At 33.0% G+C, this 19,313-nt stretch overlaps 1 protein-coding gene across 2 annotated transcripts; it reads right to left on the bottom strand.

The window, feature by feature from the left end:
* Nucleotides 1-372: 372 nt before the first annotated feature.
* Nucleotides 373-18,358, bottom strand: LOC115890549. 2 transcript variants are annotated; one of them, XM_030910814.1, is made up of 6 exons: nt 18,204-18,358; nt 17,936-18,146; nt 9,726-9,927; nt 6,523-6,682; nt 2,621-2,782; nt 373-2,565 (listed from the first exon to the last, which is right to left on the bottom strand). In XM_030910814.1, the coding sequence occupies exons 1-6, from the start codon at nt 18,250-18,252 to the stop codon at nt 845-847; spliced, it is 2,505 nt and encodes an 834-aa protein (XP_030766674.1). In that variant the 5' UTR covers nt 18,253-18,358; the 3' UTR covers nt 373-844. The 2 variants fall into 2 exon arrangements, with proteins under 2 accessions (XP_030766674.1, XP_030766675.1); XM_030910815.1 differs by having other exon boundaries at nt 17,936-18,143; nt 18,204-18,336.
* Between the last annotated feature and the right edge of the window lie 955 nt (nt 18,359-19,313).

The raw sequence follows: 19,313 nt of genomic DNA, 5'->3' as shown, positions 1-19,313 counted from the left end.
AATGTTAGCTAACCATAATAAATGATAGAATTTCACTAAATTTAAATTGCCCCCCGTATGGTTGAAAACAGCAAATTGATATTTGATTACTTATAGATTACCACCTATATACAAAATGACACGAAGACCTGGAATATGGCGCCCAACTTGATTAGACCTTCTGCGCATGTTGACGCTCATTCTCTATCCCTTCTCTTTCTCTGGGTCCGCATCTCCAGCACGCCATAAGTGGTACAAAAGATCACCACGCCAGTTGAGGGTCTATCTAATTTGACTAGGATATAAAATAAATAAATACCTAAAATATTTTCTTGACTTTCGTCTTTATGTTAAAACAAAATAATTGGTTGATTTAAATCAAAGAAATACTAATAGGTTGTGATATTATTTATTATTTTATACTATATAATATAAATAATATGGCACACTTATACATATTACAAAATTTCACAAAAATGACGCCATAAATATGTGCTAGTTAACACCTTAAACTAAGTTATTCATGAAACAAATTGTTCTATATCTTTCTCTTTTATTTCTTGCGTGTTTCAGACCCGCCTATTTTAGTAATCAGAGAAATATAAGAAATGGAGATAACTAAACAAAGTTAAGTAAGTTGTATTGTAACGGCTATTATCCAATACATCGCCAATTTATCTCCGGCCAACACTTATTTAAAAAAAAATATATATATATACATATATATTAGTCAATGTGTTCCAAACTTTATGTAAATGTGTATATTACTGATTATTTTATACTAAAAAGTATAAAAATAGCATGACACATAAATAACACAAATATAAGTCAATAATTTAAACATACATGATTCAAAAATTAATCATTATCTAAATTCTTGATCTAAATAAGCATCTAAATTTTCTTCCTCTTCTATGTCTTCTTCGGGAATTTGAAGCGCTTGAGGATTTTGTATTGCATCATGCATAACAATATCCGAACTATCCTCTTCTTGCGCAATCTCGAGTGTCTCAGGACTTTGTATTACTTCATGCATGACAATATCCGAACTCTCTTCTACTACATGTTCTTGAATAATTTCGGACATCTCGGAACTTTTTGTTACATCATGCATAACATTATCCGAAATATCTTCTACTTGATGTTGTGGCGAACCAGACCCAAATAATCTGGGGTTATGAGGAATTTTTGTTACGTCATACATAATACTATCCGAAATATTTTCTACTTGATGTTGTCGCGAACCAGACCAAAATAATCTGTGCCTATAAGAATTTTTTTTTACATCATGCATAGTAACATCTTCACGTTTTGGAAAAGCAAAGAAAAATAATTTGGGCTTTATTACACCCTTCACAACTTTACCCGAAATATCATCTACTACATATTTGCGTGACCGAATAATTTGTGCTACATCATTCACTAGAATATCCGAAAGAGGGTTATATTGAAGTATGTTGTATCGTACTTCACACTCGTGTTCGTGTTGTTCCAAGCCTTGCTCTGCTCTATCCACTTTCATAGATTCTCTGAGATAATAGTCAACATATTCGACGCAGAAACTGTTTGCCGGTATGTCACTTATCTTATTCTTTCGTAAAATATCAGCTAATTTAACAAAAGCTTTTATTGTACAGAGCCATCTAAGCGGTGCTCGATCACGTTCTATATTCTTTCCTAGCTCTGCGTAAAGTTGAAAAAATCGTTTTTTGTTCTTATATGGTTTATGTCGAGGTTTTGTGTGATGTGGCTTTTCTTTTTCCGCTGCAGAAGTAGTCGGCGATTCCAAGGCGGAAGCGGCAGAAGTTGATGCTTCCGAAAGGGAAACTGCAGAAGTAGAGGGCCTTAAAGCGGAAGTGGATGGTTTTGAACTGGAATATCCAGAGGTTGATGGATTATCAAATAAACTTACGGTACTTGGTTTCGATTTTTTCTTTGATTTTTTCTTCGATTTTTTTGTGTCAGTTCCTTCTTGTTCTTCAACTTCCATTGTTAGGCTTCCTTCCGGCTTCAGGCTTTGGGGGTCTATAATAACTTCTTTAGCACCGTGCGTTTTTCTTGCTTTACCCCTCCTCCTAGTCTTAACATCGTCGTCCTTTATCAATTTTGTGAAATAATCACCAGATTGACTCCTCATATGGTTTAAAATTATTTCAACACCTCTTCTTCTTTTGGATTTCATAGCTTCTCCTCCATCACCGGGGGCTAGCCTAGAGCCATCGTATCCCATACGTTCAACAAACTCTTTATACGCCATCTCGCAATCAGAAAATTCATGTTTACTTTGGTCCTCGGTGACTTTTTCTTTCGAAGAACCAGGAACCGGTAGCTCCTCATCAGAAGCTGTAGGAGTGTCTGTAGGAGTGCTTGATGCACTTGAAATTTTCCGTAGGGACGGACACAGATCATCGGGTTTCTTAAACACCATACTTGATAAAATTATTCTTATATCTTCAAGGCTATCATAAAGCTCTTCTAAGTCCGAGGGGGAGACTGTGGTCAGGTGAAATATTGACTGTACCATTGGACATAATGCCTCTAATAGGTGAATTGTGTCGTTCATACTCGAAGTCTCCTTAAGTGTCCCTAAAATATAAAAAAATCTAGTTAAATTTTGAAGATAACTAAATAAATTATGTACCAAATCGTTGTCCTCGATCTACGACATAATAAAAAAAAGTTAAGTTAAATATATTTGGCGTAGGACAGTTACTTGCTCGAGATGTAACAAAATTGCAATGAAATTCTTGTGATGCCATAGCAGATAGAATATCACTCCAGTGGGCACGGCGTTTTCGTAAGCCTAGAAAAAAAAATTACCATATTTTTCTATGAACAATGACATCATTTATAAAAATGGGTAATATGTAGGTGCATGTAATATACAGTGTTCAAAAGTAATTATAATATTAATATTTAGTATGTCTAATATAACGAGTATTGGCTAAAATTATTACCGAAGTACCCCCTGAAATTATTTCACTATACTAATCTATATCCTTTTATCAATTTAGATTCTTTGTCAAATATTGTTGAAATATTAATATTTTAATAAAATACCATTTAGATGTATCAAATTTAATGAGAGTAACGTAAACTCTACGTAATATGTTTCGGCATGTAAGGCATTTTTCAAAAGTTTTTGAAAAACTGTCTGACTATTATATTGTAACGATATTTATTCGCTGTGGTGCGGTGGTGGATTTAAGGAGTTTACAATAGGAGTAATAAAAAATGTGTTTAGAAATCCTTGTTGGTCGTTTACATTCTTGTCGTTTTTACCTGATTTTAATATTTCTAACCGTTCAAGATAATTTAACGGTCTGCCTTTTGTTCTTCTTTGTAATAGCTTAACTGAGTTTTCATTTTTTCATATTTAATATACAATGGATTGCTAGACCAAAACTTCGTTGGAAATTATTACTTTGAGAAGGAATTTTATACCTATACAGGGTGTTTCAAAAAACATTTGCCATCTCTCGTGGGGAGATTCCTCACGTAAAAATAAAATTTATTTTTCATATCAACATAGGTCCGATTTTGCTTTATTTCGTCGCTAGAGGGTGTTATAGTCTTAATATTTTTTCGATTTATTATAATTTTCTTTCAAGTACTTTTAGCGTTTCGAATGAAATTTCAAGGGTAAAAATTACTATAGATGCACCATACTTTAAAGCTAAATAAGTGTGGACATATTCACCAGGGACGTGCAGACTGAAATATTTTTCTAAAAAAAGCGTGTACGCCACTGACTTGTTTTTCTCTTGTTAGCAAAATAGAGTAAGCAATTTAATACCCATTAAAAGTTGTCTCTTGATATTTTGTCGATTGCGACTTCCTTGATGAGATAAACGCAATTTCATTAATTTGCCTTGATCCAAGTCTAATAGCAACCTTTAAAAAAATTTAATATCTTTAACTTGCGAAAGTTTTAAATAATACTCATTGATTCCTCAATAAATATGAAAAAAAGTTCCTATAAACACGGATATGGAAATGTATAGTTTTAGAGTTACAGGATGTTATAACTTTTTAAAATTATTTTTTTTGTATTTATCTTACTTACCATTATTTTTTATTTGAAATTGTTGTAGGCTAGACTAATAGCAATAATATTTAGTAATAAAATAGGTAAAGTATATAATTTATTAATTTTATTTTTATTTTATTAATTGTGATTAATAAAATTGCGTTTATCTCATCAAGGAGGTCGAATTCAACAAAATATCAAGAGATTTGGCATTAAACACACGGTATACAAAATTTTGATATCAAAATAAAAAAGTCATTGGCACACATGTTTTTTTTTGAAAAATATTCCAATGATAACCCATATGCACGTCCCTGATAAATTTATTGACACCTTTTTAGCATTAAAAAATATAGCACTTATAGTAACTTTTACCATCAAAATTTCATTCGAGTCACTAAAAGTACTTGGAAGAAAATTATAATAAATCGAAAGACTTTAACACCCTGTAGCTACGAAACAAAGCAAAGTCGGACGTATGTTGATATGACAAATAAATCTTATTTTTACGGGAGGAATCTCCCCACGAGAGATGGCCCATGTTTTTGAAACACCCTGTATAAAAAAATTGTTTGTGCACTATGTGCGCATATCTATACTAATATATAAAATCCTTAAGTGACTGACATACTGATTAAACACGATCCTGCTCAAACCCCTCAACGTAAGAAGCTCAATTTTGGCATTCTAGGGTGTGGAGGTTCGATAAGAAGGGATTTTTCGAAATTCCAGTTCCAAGAGGGTGAAAGCACCCCTCAAATATTACAATATTTTTTATTTAAAAAACGGTCAAGTTTCCGAAAAAATGCTTAAACACGTATATTTTATTTTGTTTTTTTACATATATTAAGTTTTTTTAAAAATGTATACAGGGTGTTTCGAAAAATCTGGTCATTGATTAATCACGATCCTGCTTAAAGCGCTTGACGTAAAAAGCTGATTTTTGGAAAACAGATTGACTTTAGGGTGTAGAGGTTCGATAAGAAGGGATTTTTCGAAACTCGAATTCTAAGGGGGTGAAACGATCCCTCAAATATTAAAATATTTTTTATTTAAAAACCGGTGAGTTTTTCGGAAAAAACTCTTAAACACGTATATTTTATTTTGTTGTTTTACATATTTTAAGATTTTTTAAAAATTTATACAGGGTGTTTTATAAAATATGACCATTGAGTAATCACGATTCTGCTTAAACTGCTTGACGTTTAAAGCCGACTTTTTGGCAAACGGATTGACTGTGGGGTGTAGAGGTTCGATAAGGGGGGGTTTCTCGAATCTCAAATTCCAAGAGGGTGAAAACGCTCCTCAACTATTACAATATTTTTTATTTAAAAAACGGTTAGTCTTTCGGGAAAACGGTTGGACAAGCATAATTTATTTGTTTTTTTTATATATTTTGAAATTTTTTAAAAAATCATACAGGGTGTTTCAAAAAGTTGGGTAATTTCTTAACCACGATTCTGCTTAAACTGCTTGACGTAAAAAGCTTATTTTTGACAAACGGGTTTTTCAAAAGTCAAATTCCAACGAGATGAAACTACCCCTCAACTATTACCAAATTATATAATAATATCGCCATATTGTTTTTCTCATGCTGACATAAATGTGAGAAAATTTTATCCAGTTTGTATGTTAATGCAAATTCTTGCTTTGCTTTATCATCATCATTACAAATGATTAATTCGACGCGATCGAAGTCGCGGGTACACGCTAGTTTTTCATATGAAATGACAGCGATCTTCATTTCATAGCCATCGCTGACGCCACCATTTTTTTTCGATCGTATGATTCTTACACATAGAGAAAGATAGTAAAAACTTAAACTAATAGTAAAGTAAAACTTTTTATTACTTTCTCTATGTTTTTATATTATTAATCGAGTAGAGCCAATAGCAGACTTTTCAACTAATTAAGTTGTATAGAGATCATACAGTGTTATGGGATATCCTCATTTAAAGTGAAATAAAAAAAAAGCATGATGCCTGGTTAAAAATTACAAAAAGTATATATTTGGAAAGAGAAAAAATTAAGAAAAAAATGCGTTATCTAATAGGTCAGTTCCAGAGGGAACAAAAGAAATGCAAATCAGGTACTGGTTTAGATGAAGTAGATAATTCAAAATAATTTGTTTTTAAGTTTTTAATGTTTTTAAAAGACAGAAACACACCACAGCCGAGGCAGGTATTGAAAAGGTAAGCTAATTGAGTTCAACTATATCTAGATCTTGCTTGACGGACTCAAAACCACTTTTTTCTCGACTTTCTTTCTCTTTCTTCAAAAATAATTATGCACGCCGCTGCTGCGAGCAGAACCTCTTTCTCGCCAAAACGATTCATGATTACGAAAACTATAATGTAGATGGCTCCCGGTTTTTGAACATGTGATATGTAGCTTGTTAAATAGCAATGTTATATAACATGTTACTAAATGTGGACCCTCCTTAATAGATTCTATAGCTTCAAACTAAATATATTTAAATATATTCTAATAACAATTCTGACTACTCCACTTACCCTCTTTATACTCGTATTCAAAATAATACAATTCATTGTGGGAACGGAACACTTCTTGCATACCTTCTATTAAATCAAACCAATCGTAAAAATGAAGTATGTCCATCACTGGTTTTACTGAGTATACTATAGGTTTTGATGATATGCCAAAATCTGATTTCTGTAACAAAATGTACTATTTTAATCACATACGTATTTATGATTCACTGTAAAAAATACATGTTAAGTAAAAATACATGAAAATTTATTGTAAAAATAAATTAATTCCTTATGGAATATCGTATAAATATTTATTTTTTTCAACGAAAAAGTAAAAATATCTCCTTTAAAACTATAGAATACAAATAAAATATTCAAAATACGCAATTCGCCCGGAATTCGTTATTTTACACAACGATATGAAATTTTATTCAATATAATTATAATAATCATAATGTAAAGTAATCATAATGTAAAAAATATACAAAACAAGTAAAAAATATTACAAATAATAATTTCAAATATTCATAAATAATAATATCTGATTTTATGCAAAATTATAAGTTTTTAAATAATAATATTATAGACGGAGAGCTGGCTACAAAAAAAACCTTATCATCGTTACATGGCTAATTTTTCTTGTGAAGTATCCTTTTGTGTAGCCATTAAGTTTTTTCAGCGCGTTTACGTCGCGTCCGTCCCATTGAACTCGAACCCTGACGCTCAGCGGACGCTAGCGCATCGCTAAACGTGACGCTGTCTGCCTGAATGGTCTAATTTAAATTAAGTGAATTGATTCAAAAATTTGGTTTAGATTTAGAAACCAAATTTTGGAAACAATTGAAAACAATAGAAGCATGAAAGTGTTAAGACGCAAGCAAATGCGCGGAAAACAAAAAATAATAAAGAACTTAAATAATAATAGGAACAACTTTATCAGTCTGTTATACCAAACAAAGATAGAGTACAAAAACACATTACAAACGTAGGATCACAAGACATGCCAGAAATATCAACCACAGAAATTAAATACTCACTTCAACAAATAAAAAATGGCAAAAGCCCAGGGAAAGATCGTATTACACCAGAAATGCTGAAGATGGGCGGAAAACCATTAGTGGATGCCGTGGAAGTACTGTTAAATAAATGTCTAATGGAGGGTAGAATCCCAGACGCATGGAAAAACGGAGAAGTTGTGCTATTATACAAAAAAGGAGATTATACAAATATAGAGAATTATAGACCAATAAGCCTTCTCTCGCAACGAAACTAGATTCCTATCAGCCAATAGAACAGGCAGGCTTTCGAAAAGGTTTTAGTACAATCGATCATCTACAAACAATTAAAACAGTCATTGAAAAAACAACAGAATACAATATACCGCTACATTTGGCCTTTGTAGACTACCAAAAAGCCTTTGACAGCATCGAAACCTGGTAATTTCTAGCTGCAATGGAGGACGCGAGAATTGATTCCAGATAGTATTCCATTATTAAAAATATCTATGATAGTGCAACCTTCCAAGTTAAATTAGATGATGACCTCAAAACAGAAAAAATACCACTCGGCAAGGGCGTGAGACAAGGAGATACCATCTCTCCCAAGTTATTTACACTGGCACTGGAAAATGTCTTCAAGTAATTAGAATGGGAAAATAGAGGTCTAAACATCGATGGGGTACACCTTAGCCATCTTAGGTTCGCAGACGATATTGTCTTGCTGAGCACCGACATTCAAGAACTGAACACCATGCTAAAGGAGCTATTTAGCTGGACCAGTCCCAGAAAATTGGCCTTAAAATGAACTTGAAAAAGACCAAGATAATGAGCAACAATATCCATAACATTACCGTTGACAACGTTATTATTGAAAACGTAGACCATTATATATATTTAGGTCATAAAATCAAGCTGGGTAAGGAGAACCAAAATACGGAGATCAAACGCAAGATCCATTTGGCATGGGTACCATTTGGAAATATGAGCGATGTTTTCAAGGAGAGAAAGGTGCCCATCAACCTAAAGAAAAAGGCTTATGACAGCTGCATTCTACCTGTGCTTACGTATGGCTTAGAGACTATGGCAATTACTCGAAAAACAGCAGAACAACTACGAGTAGCACAAAGAGCCATGGAAAGAATCATGTTGGGAGTCACCATTAGGGAAAAATACGGAACACCCAAATACGTCAAAAAACAAAATTAATAGATGTTGTTAAAAGAGCGGCAAGTCTAAAGTGGCAATGGATAGGACATGTGGCAAGACAGGATCCAGACCGATGGCCCCAAAAAGTCATCCTATGGATACCTAGGGGCCGACCAAAAAAGAGATGGGTCGATGGCGTCAGGGCAGTGGCGTGAGGACAATGGATAAGATTGGCTAGAGATCGTGAAGCATGGAAAAACCTAGAAGAGGCCTCTATCCAACACTGGATGGAACCAGGCTGAAAAAGAAGAAGAAAGAATAATTAATTCCATTTCCACACGCGGCACAGTGCTTCGAACACTGGAGGACAAAACTGCAAAACTTCTCTTTTATTGTAGGTAATTTATTCAAACTAGGTTTATTAAACATAAATGATGAGTACTCTCATTGTACTAAATGATGATGTTCTTAGTCCCACGTTTATGAAAAAAATCTTATATATAATAATAGACGGAGGATCCCCCTCCCACTTCCCATCTTACGATGTCATCACATTCACAATGTTTTATTATATAAAATATGTTTTAAAAATCTTAAAAACAAAAATACCTCCTATACACCTTCTAAAAAAATTCAACTTTGGAAACCAAACTTTGGAAACCTTTCACGCACCCAAGTCCTTTGACTAAGACAGTGATCTAGTTCTACCGTAAAGTATGTTATATATTAAAATCAAACCAAACAAAAACACGTGATTTCTTGAATAGAATAATAATAATAATAGCTCCCGTATATAGCATTTAACGCCTTGGGCGTAGCAAGGTACAGCTTGCAATGCTAGAGCCGTTCGGTATACAAGGAAGGTAATGAAGGTATTACCTCAGGATTATGAATCCTAGGTACTCATTTAAGGCTGAGTCGACCTAGGTAACCAAACTATTTTTATTTTAATAAAAATAATGGGCTACTGATGAAATACCGGCTGTAGGATTCGAACCCACAACCTTGATATTGGTAGACGAGAGCTGTACCTCTACTCCACCGGGTACCATTTTAATAAAATATAAAAATAGGTCTTACTTGTACAAGAATTTTTAGTGCATCCTGGTAAAGTTTGGTCTGTGGTGATAAGGAAAATACAACAGTCAGGTTCAAAGAGTGTAAGTCGATTATGAAATATCTTACGGCGGTTGCTAATATCTGGCTGAATTCTTCGGTACTACCTTCATACTTTTCGCAATTAATTGCTCCAACGGTATAACAGATATCCTCTTTCAAAAACCTTAAAATCAATTATACAGATATTAATCTACAACTACGATAAAATACTTCCTGAAATCATATTTTAATTCGTATAGATATTAGGGATGGACGATAATTTAAGTCGTGGGCAAGGTGGGCATCTGCTCACGACGCCAGGCACCAGGGGCGCCGCAGAGGCGTCAAAATGTGTCCAAAATCAATAGGTAAAAACTCTAATCACGCACCGCATGCACACATAAGGTATGTTAGTAGTTTCTGCAAATATCATACCTACAAGTAAAATTTCGGCACAAGGGCGGCAAAATATAAGTATGCCCCAAACTAGTAGTAAAAACTCTAATCACCATGCAAACATGATACAATAAAATAGTAAAATTTTGATAGAAGACGCTACCTAGTGCGTGCGGCAGGCATTTTTAAGGAACATCGAAAATGTAAACACTGCTTTGCAGAGGCCAATGCTTTCGATCGCGGAGGCATCTAAATTGCTGAATTAATTACAGAGTTTCTTAGCTGAGTTTAGTGACAAAGGGGGGGTGTCTACACATTTTTTGAATTGTAGGGGCGCCAAATTTTGTCTTTGCCCACGACGTATTTTACCCTAGATCCGCCACTGGTACATGTACAGCCAAGATATCATTTTACTGCCAAGCGACTGTCACTGACTGCGAAGAAGACTGCCTATGTCTGCTATACAGGGTGAGTCTTAAATAAATGCAAATATTTTTAGTTCTGGTAGATCTCGATAAAAGAAACATATTTTCTCTTTGCCATTTTTCAAATAATAGGCCAGTAAACATAGGCGAGTATTATATGTAAAGGTGGAAAAAATTAATAACCAACCAATCTCAACGGGAATGTGTAGATAATGATCTCCTATTTAACCCCTCAAAAGTCCCATTCGCTCCCAGTGGGGGAAGTTTGAAAAAAACCGCCGCCATCTTGGGTTTTTTCGTTTTTTTCAAATATCTCCGTTTGCATAACTCTTTTCGAAAAAACTAATGATATATTTTTTGTAGAGAATTGAATTTAGAACATTTTACCTTTAATCATTTTTTTTTCTAAAATAAATAGTAATAAAGATAGATCAATTTTTTACTATACGTTTTATAAATTTTCCAGTTTTTTTAAACCAATCAGCTATAATTTTTGCGTTAACAGTATGGTGTTAATATAGATAAACCAAGAATACATTTAAGCATTAAAACAATTAAAATTAATGTTTAGATATTATTTATTAAATAAAAGTATTGTTAAAATAATTATTATTAAATTAAAATAAAATCTGCCATGACGTCATCCTGAGCGTCATTTTTGTCCTCAACTAAAATACAAAAGTTTGTGCAACTGCTTCCGTAGCACTAACCACACTTTGAAGAACATTTAAAACCCAATTTTCTACAAGAGCAATTTTTAGAGCATTGACTCTCTTTGCAATTGCAAAGAAATCTTTTTAGTAAGTCAGAAGGCGCCACATCTTCTGGCGATTGAATAGGTGTCAGATTGCCATTTTGATCTTTCTTCAAGTGCAAAAATCCAAGATGACGGCGGTTCTTTTCAAAATTCCGCCACTGGCACCGAATGGGACTTTTGAGGGCTTAAAGCTGGATTTATAAACTCGGAAGTTGGCGTTCAGTTGAGGTTCAGTTGCAGTTGGATGTTCGCGGCAGTTGAGGTTCAATATTTTTGCATTTATAAACTGTCAGTTTCGGTTGTAGGTTAGGTTTGGAATTGTGAAAATTTCGAACGTTTTTCTTTCGATTTAAAAATACTTCTGGTATTTGTCAAAGTTCAAACACAGTAATCCACGATTACGCAAAATATAAACATCACATTAACAGAAATAATGAAACAACAATAAGGGTCATTTTCCAATGCATCGGCGTACTGTGCTTCACGTGATCGACAGGCGCTTTTTCATTGGCTGTCGCCGAACGTCGCCAGCGGTCGCCAACTGCCCGCAACTGCCGACATAAACATTGACCATCTTTGAACTCCGCTGAACGTAAAACGAACTGCCAACTTTTCGACCAACTGACTTTATAAATGCGCGCGTTCATTTCATAGCGTTGAACATTTTGAACGGCAACTGAACCTCAACTGAACCTCAACTCGCGAGTTTATAAATCCAGCTTAAATAGGAGATACATTTCCGTTGAGATCGGTTGGTTACTAATTTTTTCCACTTCAACTTCCAGATTGACTGGCCTATAAGTCCAGATTTACCGAGCTTTTCAAGTTTGAAAATTAAAAAAATATAGGTATTTATTTTTAAAAATGTTTGAAAGCCACTGGATTCTTTCTCTATTTGTATCTCTTTTAGTGGCGTAACCAAAGATTAACACATATTTATTAGTAAAATAGAGAAACTAAATAAAACAAGAATTCATTCCGCCCCTTTAAATATCCTATTTAAAGGGGCCGAATACAAAGCGCATGCGTATGAATCGCTCCAAAAAGTTGTGCCACAGAGTGTATTATTTCAATTGGGAATACATTTTTTATAAAAGGCAACAATGCATTCGAGATAAAAAACGAAGTCTAACACCGCCGTAGAGCTACGAGGTTAAAGGTCCGAGATTACGGCGGCATTTAATAACAAGATGAAATAAGCGCCACAAGTTATTATGTGCCGTAATCATAAAGTAAAGCCGTATGGTAATATCATGTAATATCAGAGATTAAGAAATCATACCGTAGAAAAATTTGCGGTGAAGTCAGTTCTAAAAAGTTTTCTAAAATATACGGAGTGACTAAAAAAGAAATGGCGCCGGAAGGCACATATTAAAATATGTTAATAAAAAGTTGGTAGGCAGTTTTTTTAGTTTCAAAGTAAAAGAACTTTTCCAATTTTTTTTATCTCAAAAACTGCGACTTTGGCTGATTTTGATGTTATTACAAATTTTGTTGCAAATATTATTCTTAATCTAATTGAAAACTGCGTTTCGCTAGCTACTGTAATTTTGAAGTTACGATTTTTTTAAATTTTTAACCCCCTCCCATACCCCCTTACCAACCCCCCACCCCCAGGTCATTTATGACCCAAATAACTCATTTTGAGTGAAATCAAAAAAAACTTTTTTTTTGCCGATCTTAATGGCCTATCATACCTGTTGGTATGGTCGGCTAATAAATATAGACGTGTTCCTGGGGTCGAAATATACCACCCCTAAAATATTGAAAACATAATATACAAGGTGGGTCTTAAATTAGTAGAAATATTTTTAGGAGTGGTATATTTCGAACCCACAAACACATCTATGGAGTTTTTTTCGCAAAAGAATATGTTGAAAATCGTGTGTTTTTTTTTAATTTTCCTTTATATTTTAGAAAACTTTTTAAGAAATTTAACGCAAATTTTCTCACGGTATACAGTACATCTGCTGGATCTGTGTCTATGAAAGGAATGCGGACAAAAAACATTTAAATAAACAGCAATATATTTTATACGTCGATTTGACGAGTGCGTCACCGCAAATCGCTCCGCCCACTCATTTTATTGGCTACTTGCAAATTTGTTGAATTTTTATTGATGGGACGCGTCGTCTATTTTTTTAGAAAAAACATCGAGAGAATATCGTTTCCCCTCTCACGGATACCCCGTAGCTACAGAATGGATAGACGTACTGTAATTTCTTAATCACTGATATTTTCACAGATTACCATAATTACGACTTTACTCTAGGGTTACAGCACTAAAAGGGATGCAATTACAGAAAAAAATCCTGTGGCTCTCATTTTTTTTTAAATAAATATATTGTTTTAATTTTCTAACTTCGATAACTCCGTTCTTTTGGATTTATTTGGAAAACGGTAAAGAGAAAATATGTTTTATTATCGAGATCTACCAGCCCTGAAAGCTGCAACTCTTACTTGCCACTTATCTAAAACATACCCTGTATACCTAATTTTACTTAATAATTTCCAAATGTTTAATATTCCGGGTTTTGAGAAAGGTTAAATAAAAACACACTAATATAAATTTTGATATATCAATAACTATCCACAAAAGAATATCTCGACTGTTATATATACAGGGCGAGTCTTAAATAAATGCAAATATTTTAGGGATGGTAGGACCCCAGAAACATGTCTATGAAGACTTTTTCTCGATTTTTTTTGGAAGTTCGCAATTTTTTGAAAGAAATTTTGGATTTTTTAAAAATTTTTAGCTAAAAGAATATCTTTATAATATGGCAATAGGCCATGATAATAAAAGAAACTAAAGAATTATTCAAAGTATACTGCTATATCTCTCTTGTTTTATTTTGAGAGCCATTAATTAATTCTTTATATATTAGGGAAAGTTAAATCTCTATTGCTATTTGTAAATCTTGGAAGCTATCATATCGGAACTTTTAAATATTCCTTTAGCTAATTTACGGGAAATATACTTTCAGCAAGATGTGACTCCCCTTCACAACTTAACCTACAACGAAAATATTAGAATTTTATTAAATTATTATTTCTCAAATCAATGAATTGGAACCAATATACCCATATGATGGCCTCCCTAATTCCCGGATTTGTCCGTTCTCGATTTCTGATTTTGGGGATTTTTGAAATATGAAATATATGGTGGCAACTAATACGATGCCGAACACCTGGAAAATGCTTTAATATTGCAAGCTTTTAGATATTTGCAAACCCATCCATTATAATAACGTCCGTTATAAAACAGAGGAAAATATATTCAGAGGTTCGGTGGTAACAGTTCAAAAGTAAAATATATCAATTCCAAATAAAATTTTAATATGTGTATGTCTGTTTTAGTAAATACCATTTTGATTTTGTTATTTATCACGGCCTACTAATAAGAAAATGATATATTTTAAATATTGCAGTAAATAGTGAAAATAAATATAGTAGTGATATATATATTTGAGAAGCCCATAGCAAGGCGGATCATATGATTTATAAATATACAGGGTGTTCCATTTGAAAAAACATAACTTTAGATCATATTTTCAAAAATATTTTTTTCGTAGAAAAACAGACTGCGTCACTGTATTCTACCTAAAAACTTCTATAAGAATCAGTTTTCGCCTTCTCGATATCATCCATAATAACGGAGATACGGGGGCTGTCCCAAATTGCAAAATTTTCGATAAGACCCTGTAGCTCAGAAACGAAGAGAGCTATGAAAATATGAAAATTTTGTTGACAGTATCTTTCGTTTGACCAAGAAGTGGCAAAGGTTTGTGCAAACCGCACCTTTCTATCTTCACGAATAACGGAGATACCGTATGATTTCAACTAAAATGGGACACCCTGTACAGGGTGGCGCCTCTCATACGCCGCGGAGGCTCCAAGGAGAACGAAAGTTTGTATTGAAATGAAATGTTCAGATCACTTTTTAAAAATATAGACAAAAAAGTTACACATGAAAGTTGTGTTTTTTTTTGGAATGGAACACCCTATATATTAACTGATTTTCGAATTCTGGGAGAAAAATAAAGGTGAGTTTTTTAAGTGAAGTATATAATATGACTAAAATATAAGGTTTTTGACATATTTAACATTTTCTAGAAATAAAGAACAATTTTTAAATTACAATAAAAGCTACCAAAATTGGAATTTACCCGGTATAGCATAATATGAAGTTAAATTATCTATTGTACTTTACATCAAATTAAAACTTATTAAAAAAGTTATACAGGGTGAGACAAAATTAATATTGAACATTGGTCACTTTTAAAAGCACAAAATGTTACTCTTTTATTTTAAATGGAACACCCAATATATTATTCCGATATTCATTGGAGAATTCGTGTCTCTTTAAAATACTGTTAAGGTTGCCTATTCCTAGATATTTTCATTTATATGATTTGATCTCAGTAGATCTTTATTATTTGATAAAATCTAGGTGACTGTGATATGGTCTGACGTTACTTCAACATAGTTGTCTAATTAGTCCAACTTTAACAACTAGTTATCATTTTGTGTCAGTTAAAACAAAAAAAAAATCAGAAATTTGCCGAAAATGCAAACTTATCCTACATCAGAGATAATTGATATGATTCTATTAGTTGGTGCAGGGTGCATTCACCAATGAATAGAATACTTATATGCTCCTGATTTTATCTAGTCTGGTTCTTTTATGGGGATTTGTTAAAGACAGTGTTTACAAAACTCGACCAACTATTATCGACAACATGAGAGAAATTATTGTAGCTGCTTTTCGAGGTTGAACTCCACATATGCCTTTTAGAATGAAAAGATCCTTTTTGAAACGACAATCATTTTATGCAGTTAACAGGAAAAGAAGCATTTTGAGCATTTGATTTCATCTAGCTAATTTTTGTCACAAAATTATAGGTTTAAATAATTCTATAATAATTAAAATATGTTTTAAACGTGTATCTTTTTATTACCGTTGAGTATTTTAGTCTACAATCTCTAATTTTTATTAAATTCACAAAAAGTATATCACACAGCCACCTAGATTTTTTCAAATAATAAAGATCTAATGACGCAAAATCATAAAAAATAAAATATCTAGGAAATTCCTTGTCTGAGTGGTAGGCAACCTTACTAATATTTTAAAGATATATAAATTCCCCATTGAACACCTGAAAAATATACTGGGTGTTGCATTGAAAATAAAGGAGTAACTTGCTTTTAAAAGTTCCATATTAATTTTGTTTCGCCCTGTATAACTTTTCAGGTCAAATTTCAATTTGGTTTAACATACAATGGTTATTGTAATTAAATATCGGGCTATACAAGGTCAACTAAAATTTAGGTAGCTGTTATCGAAATTTCACAAAATGTGAAATCCTATAGAGTTTAGATATAAGCTTCTTTAATAAAACTCACCTCTATTTTTTTCCTAGAATCCGAAAATCAATTAATATATAGGGTGTTCCATTAAAAGAAACACAACTTTGATGTGTAACTTTTTTTGGGGACACCCTGTATAATTCTATATATTTTTATAAAATGCTTTCAGCTAACTTACAAGGTGGTCCGAACTGTATTCCGGAAACTTCGGCAGCATATTCTGCAGATAAAAATAAGTAAAAAAGTTCATATAAATATATGTCCTAAAATGCTTAGTTTTGGAGATACAGGGTATAGAAGTTTCATTTTTATTTCGATTTTTTTTAAATAATTTCCGAAGTAACGTCAATATTTGGATGAAAATTTGTGTCTGGGAGTTTTTTGACATGAGAAATTTGATTTTGATGTCAATATGACTCCTACTAGTAGAGGGCACCACCTACATGTGTTTTGACTGTTTTGAAGCGTCATAACTTTTTCTCCGTACCTGTATAAAAGCATCGAGTGAAAAAATATACATCTCTGTGACTGATAAATCGTCTTTTTTTTGCAGAAAAATTTATGATTAATTTAAAGAAATAAAAATTTCCCAAATTTATTATTTCAGTGAAATAACTATCTACTCAACGTGTTTATTTTTTGTCAATAATGACTATTTCCATTTTAAATATCTTGAGAACCATTGCTCGTAGCGATTTTTACAAAGAGATATTTTTTACGTAAAAAGTCACAGAGATGTATATTTTTTTTACTCCATAATTTTATACAGGTACGGAGAAAAAGTTATGACGCTTCAAAACAGTCAAAACACATGTAGGTGGCGCCCTCTACTAGTAGGAGTCATATTGACATCAAAATCAAATTTCTCATATCAAAAAACTTCCAGACACCAATTTTCATCCAAATATTGATGTTACTTCAGAAATTATTTAAAAAAAATCGAAATAAAAATGAAACTTCTACACCCTGTATCTCTGAAACTAAGCATTTTAGGACATACATTTATACGAACTTTTTTACTTATTTTTATCTGCAGAATATGCTGCCGAAGTTTCCGGAATACAGTTTGGACCACCCTGTATATGCTGCCAAAATTTCATTTCGATATAAACTACAGTTCTCCTTGGAACTTCCGCAGCGTATGAGAGGCGCCACCCTGTATAAAGTGAAGTTTATGCGGCGGATATTTAGGCCGGAGTGTGTATAACTATTGACTAACCAAATTAAAAAACGTTTTCACTTGCCTTATGGAAAATATAAACATTCGGATCTTAAGACTTCCTTGATCCATATCCTCACTTTCGACTGACTTCATTTTATAATCATTGAATGCCAGTGCTATTTTTCTCTTCGGCGCTGGAAGATTTTTTTGATAGTCGTCCAGAATCAGGTAAGGAGTTTCGTTCATAATAAGCGGTTTTATGGTCGGTGTCATTTCTGTTAGTGGCAGATCTTCTATATAAAAACATAATTAATAATCTTACTCAACTGGAAAACCTAAGTACTAAGTACCTTCTGAAGATTCTGAAGGTGAAACTTTCTTAGTTTTCTTTTTTCCCATGTTGAAATATATTCTTCACTATAAATTCAATTTTTAACCGGCTAAAATAAATTGAATACTAGCAGAAATTATTTCCGTGCAGATATATTCTTCGATCACAAAAAATCGAAGAATTTCTTTATCTCAGAATGTACCTATGAAAAAGTGACTCAAATTTGCAGAAGGAATTTGTTTATTCGATTTTTTTTGTAGAAACACACTTTAAACTGAAACTAATTTTTAAATTATAATAGAACATAATAGTACAAATAATATTTAAAATAATAAAATACAGTGGCGGACTAATGGGGGGCGGAAGGGGCGGTCCGCTCCGGGCCCCTTCTTCTAGGGGGCCTCCAAATCTTAAGAAGTAATTTTTTATTCAACTGGCAAACAAGGCCAATATGTGTTCAGTAGTTATGAAACAATCTGTAATTAGAGTATGCAAAAAATAAGTATACGCAAACTATACACAGTATAAATGGAAGGAGATATTTACTTAATTATCAATTATTAGGTCCCAGTAATTGTCAATGGCATTTTTCTATTTACGAAATTAAATCAAGGGGTAATTTTCTTTGTTTAGAATATCGAATAATAATTATTTTTTATAGTTTTAAAGATTAAAGTTAATTTCAATGGTTTCGTTATTTATTTTTACTGAATAAATAATTTCTAACTTGTATAGAATGTTAACTTGTATTCTAGCTTTCTAACTGAGCAGCGCCGTCTTTAGAATAACGGGGGCCACGAGCCTGAGACAGCGAAGGGGTCTCTCGGATCTTGGACGAGGCCCCTTACAAAATCGCGGTATTTACCTGGAACGGTCGCGAAAGTAACGCGGCTTGTATGTGAAACCGGTATTCCCATCACTTTGTCATCATAAATTGCCATTAAATACATGCAAACATTCGCTCGGGGATTGTTTTATTACGTCAAATTGCATTCGTTTTTCAATATAAGCTTTAAAAAAATTGATGTTATCGTTTTTGAGGCCTTTTTGGAGCTGGGGCCCTTAATCCTTTGGTCGAGGCCTGTCGGGTCCCTAAGTAAAAACGCCAAAAACGACACTGCCGATGAAT

Source organism: Sitophilus oryzae, unplaced genomic scaffold, assembly GCF_002938485.1.
Source record: "Sitophilus oryzae breed Bouriz unplaced genomic scaffold, Soryzae_2.0 scaffold_882_pilon_pilon, whole genome shotgun sequence".
NCBI classification, from domain to species: domain Eukaryota; kingdom Metazoa; phylum Arthropoda; class Insecta; order Coleoptera; family Curculionidae; genus Sitophilus; species Sitophilus oryzae.
This window is presented reverse-complemented; position numbering and strand designations above follow the sequence as displayed.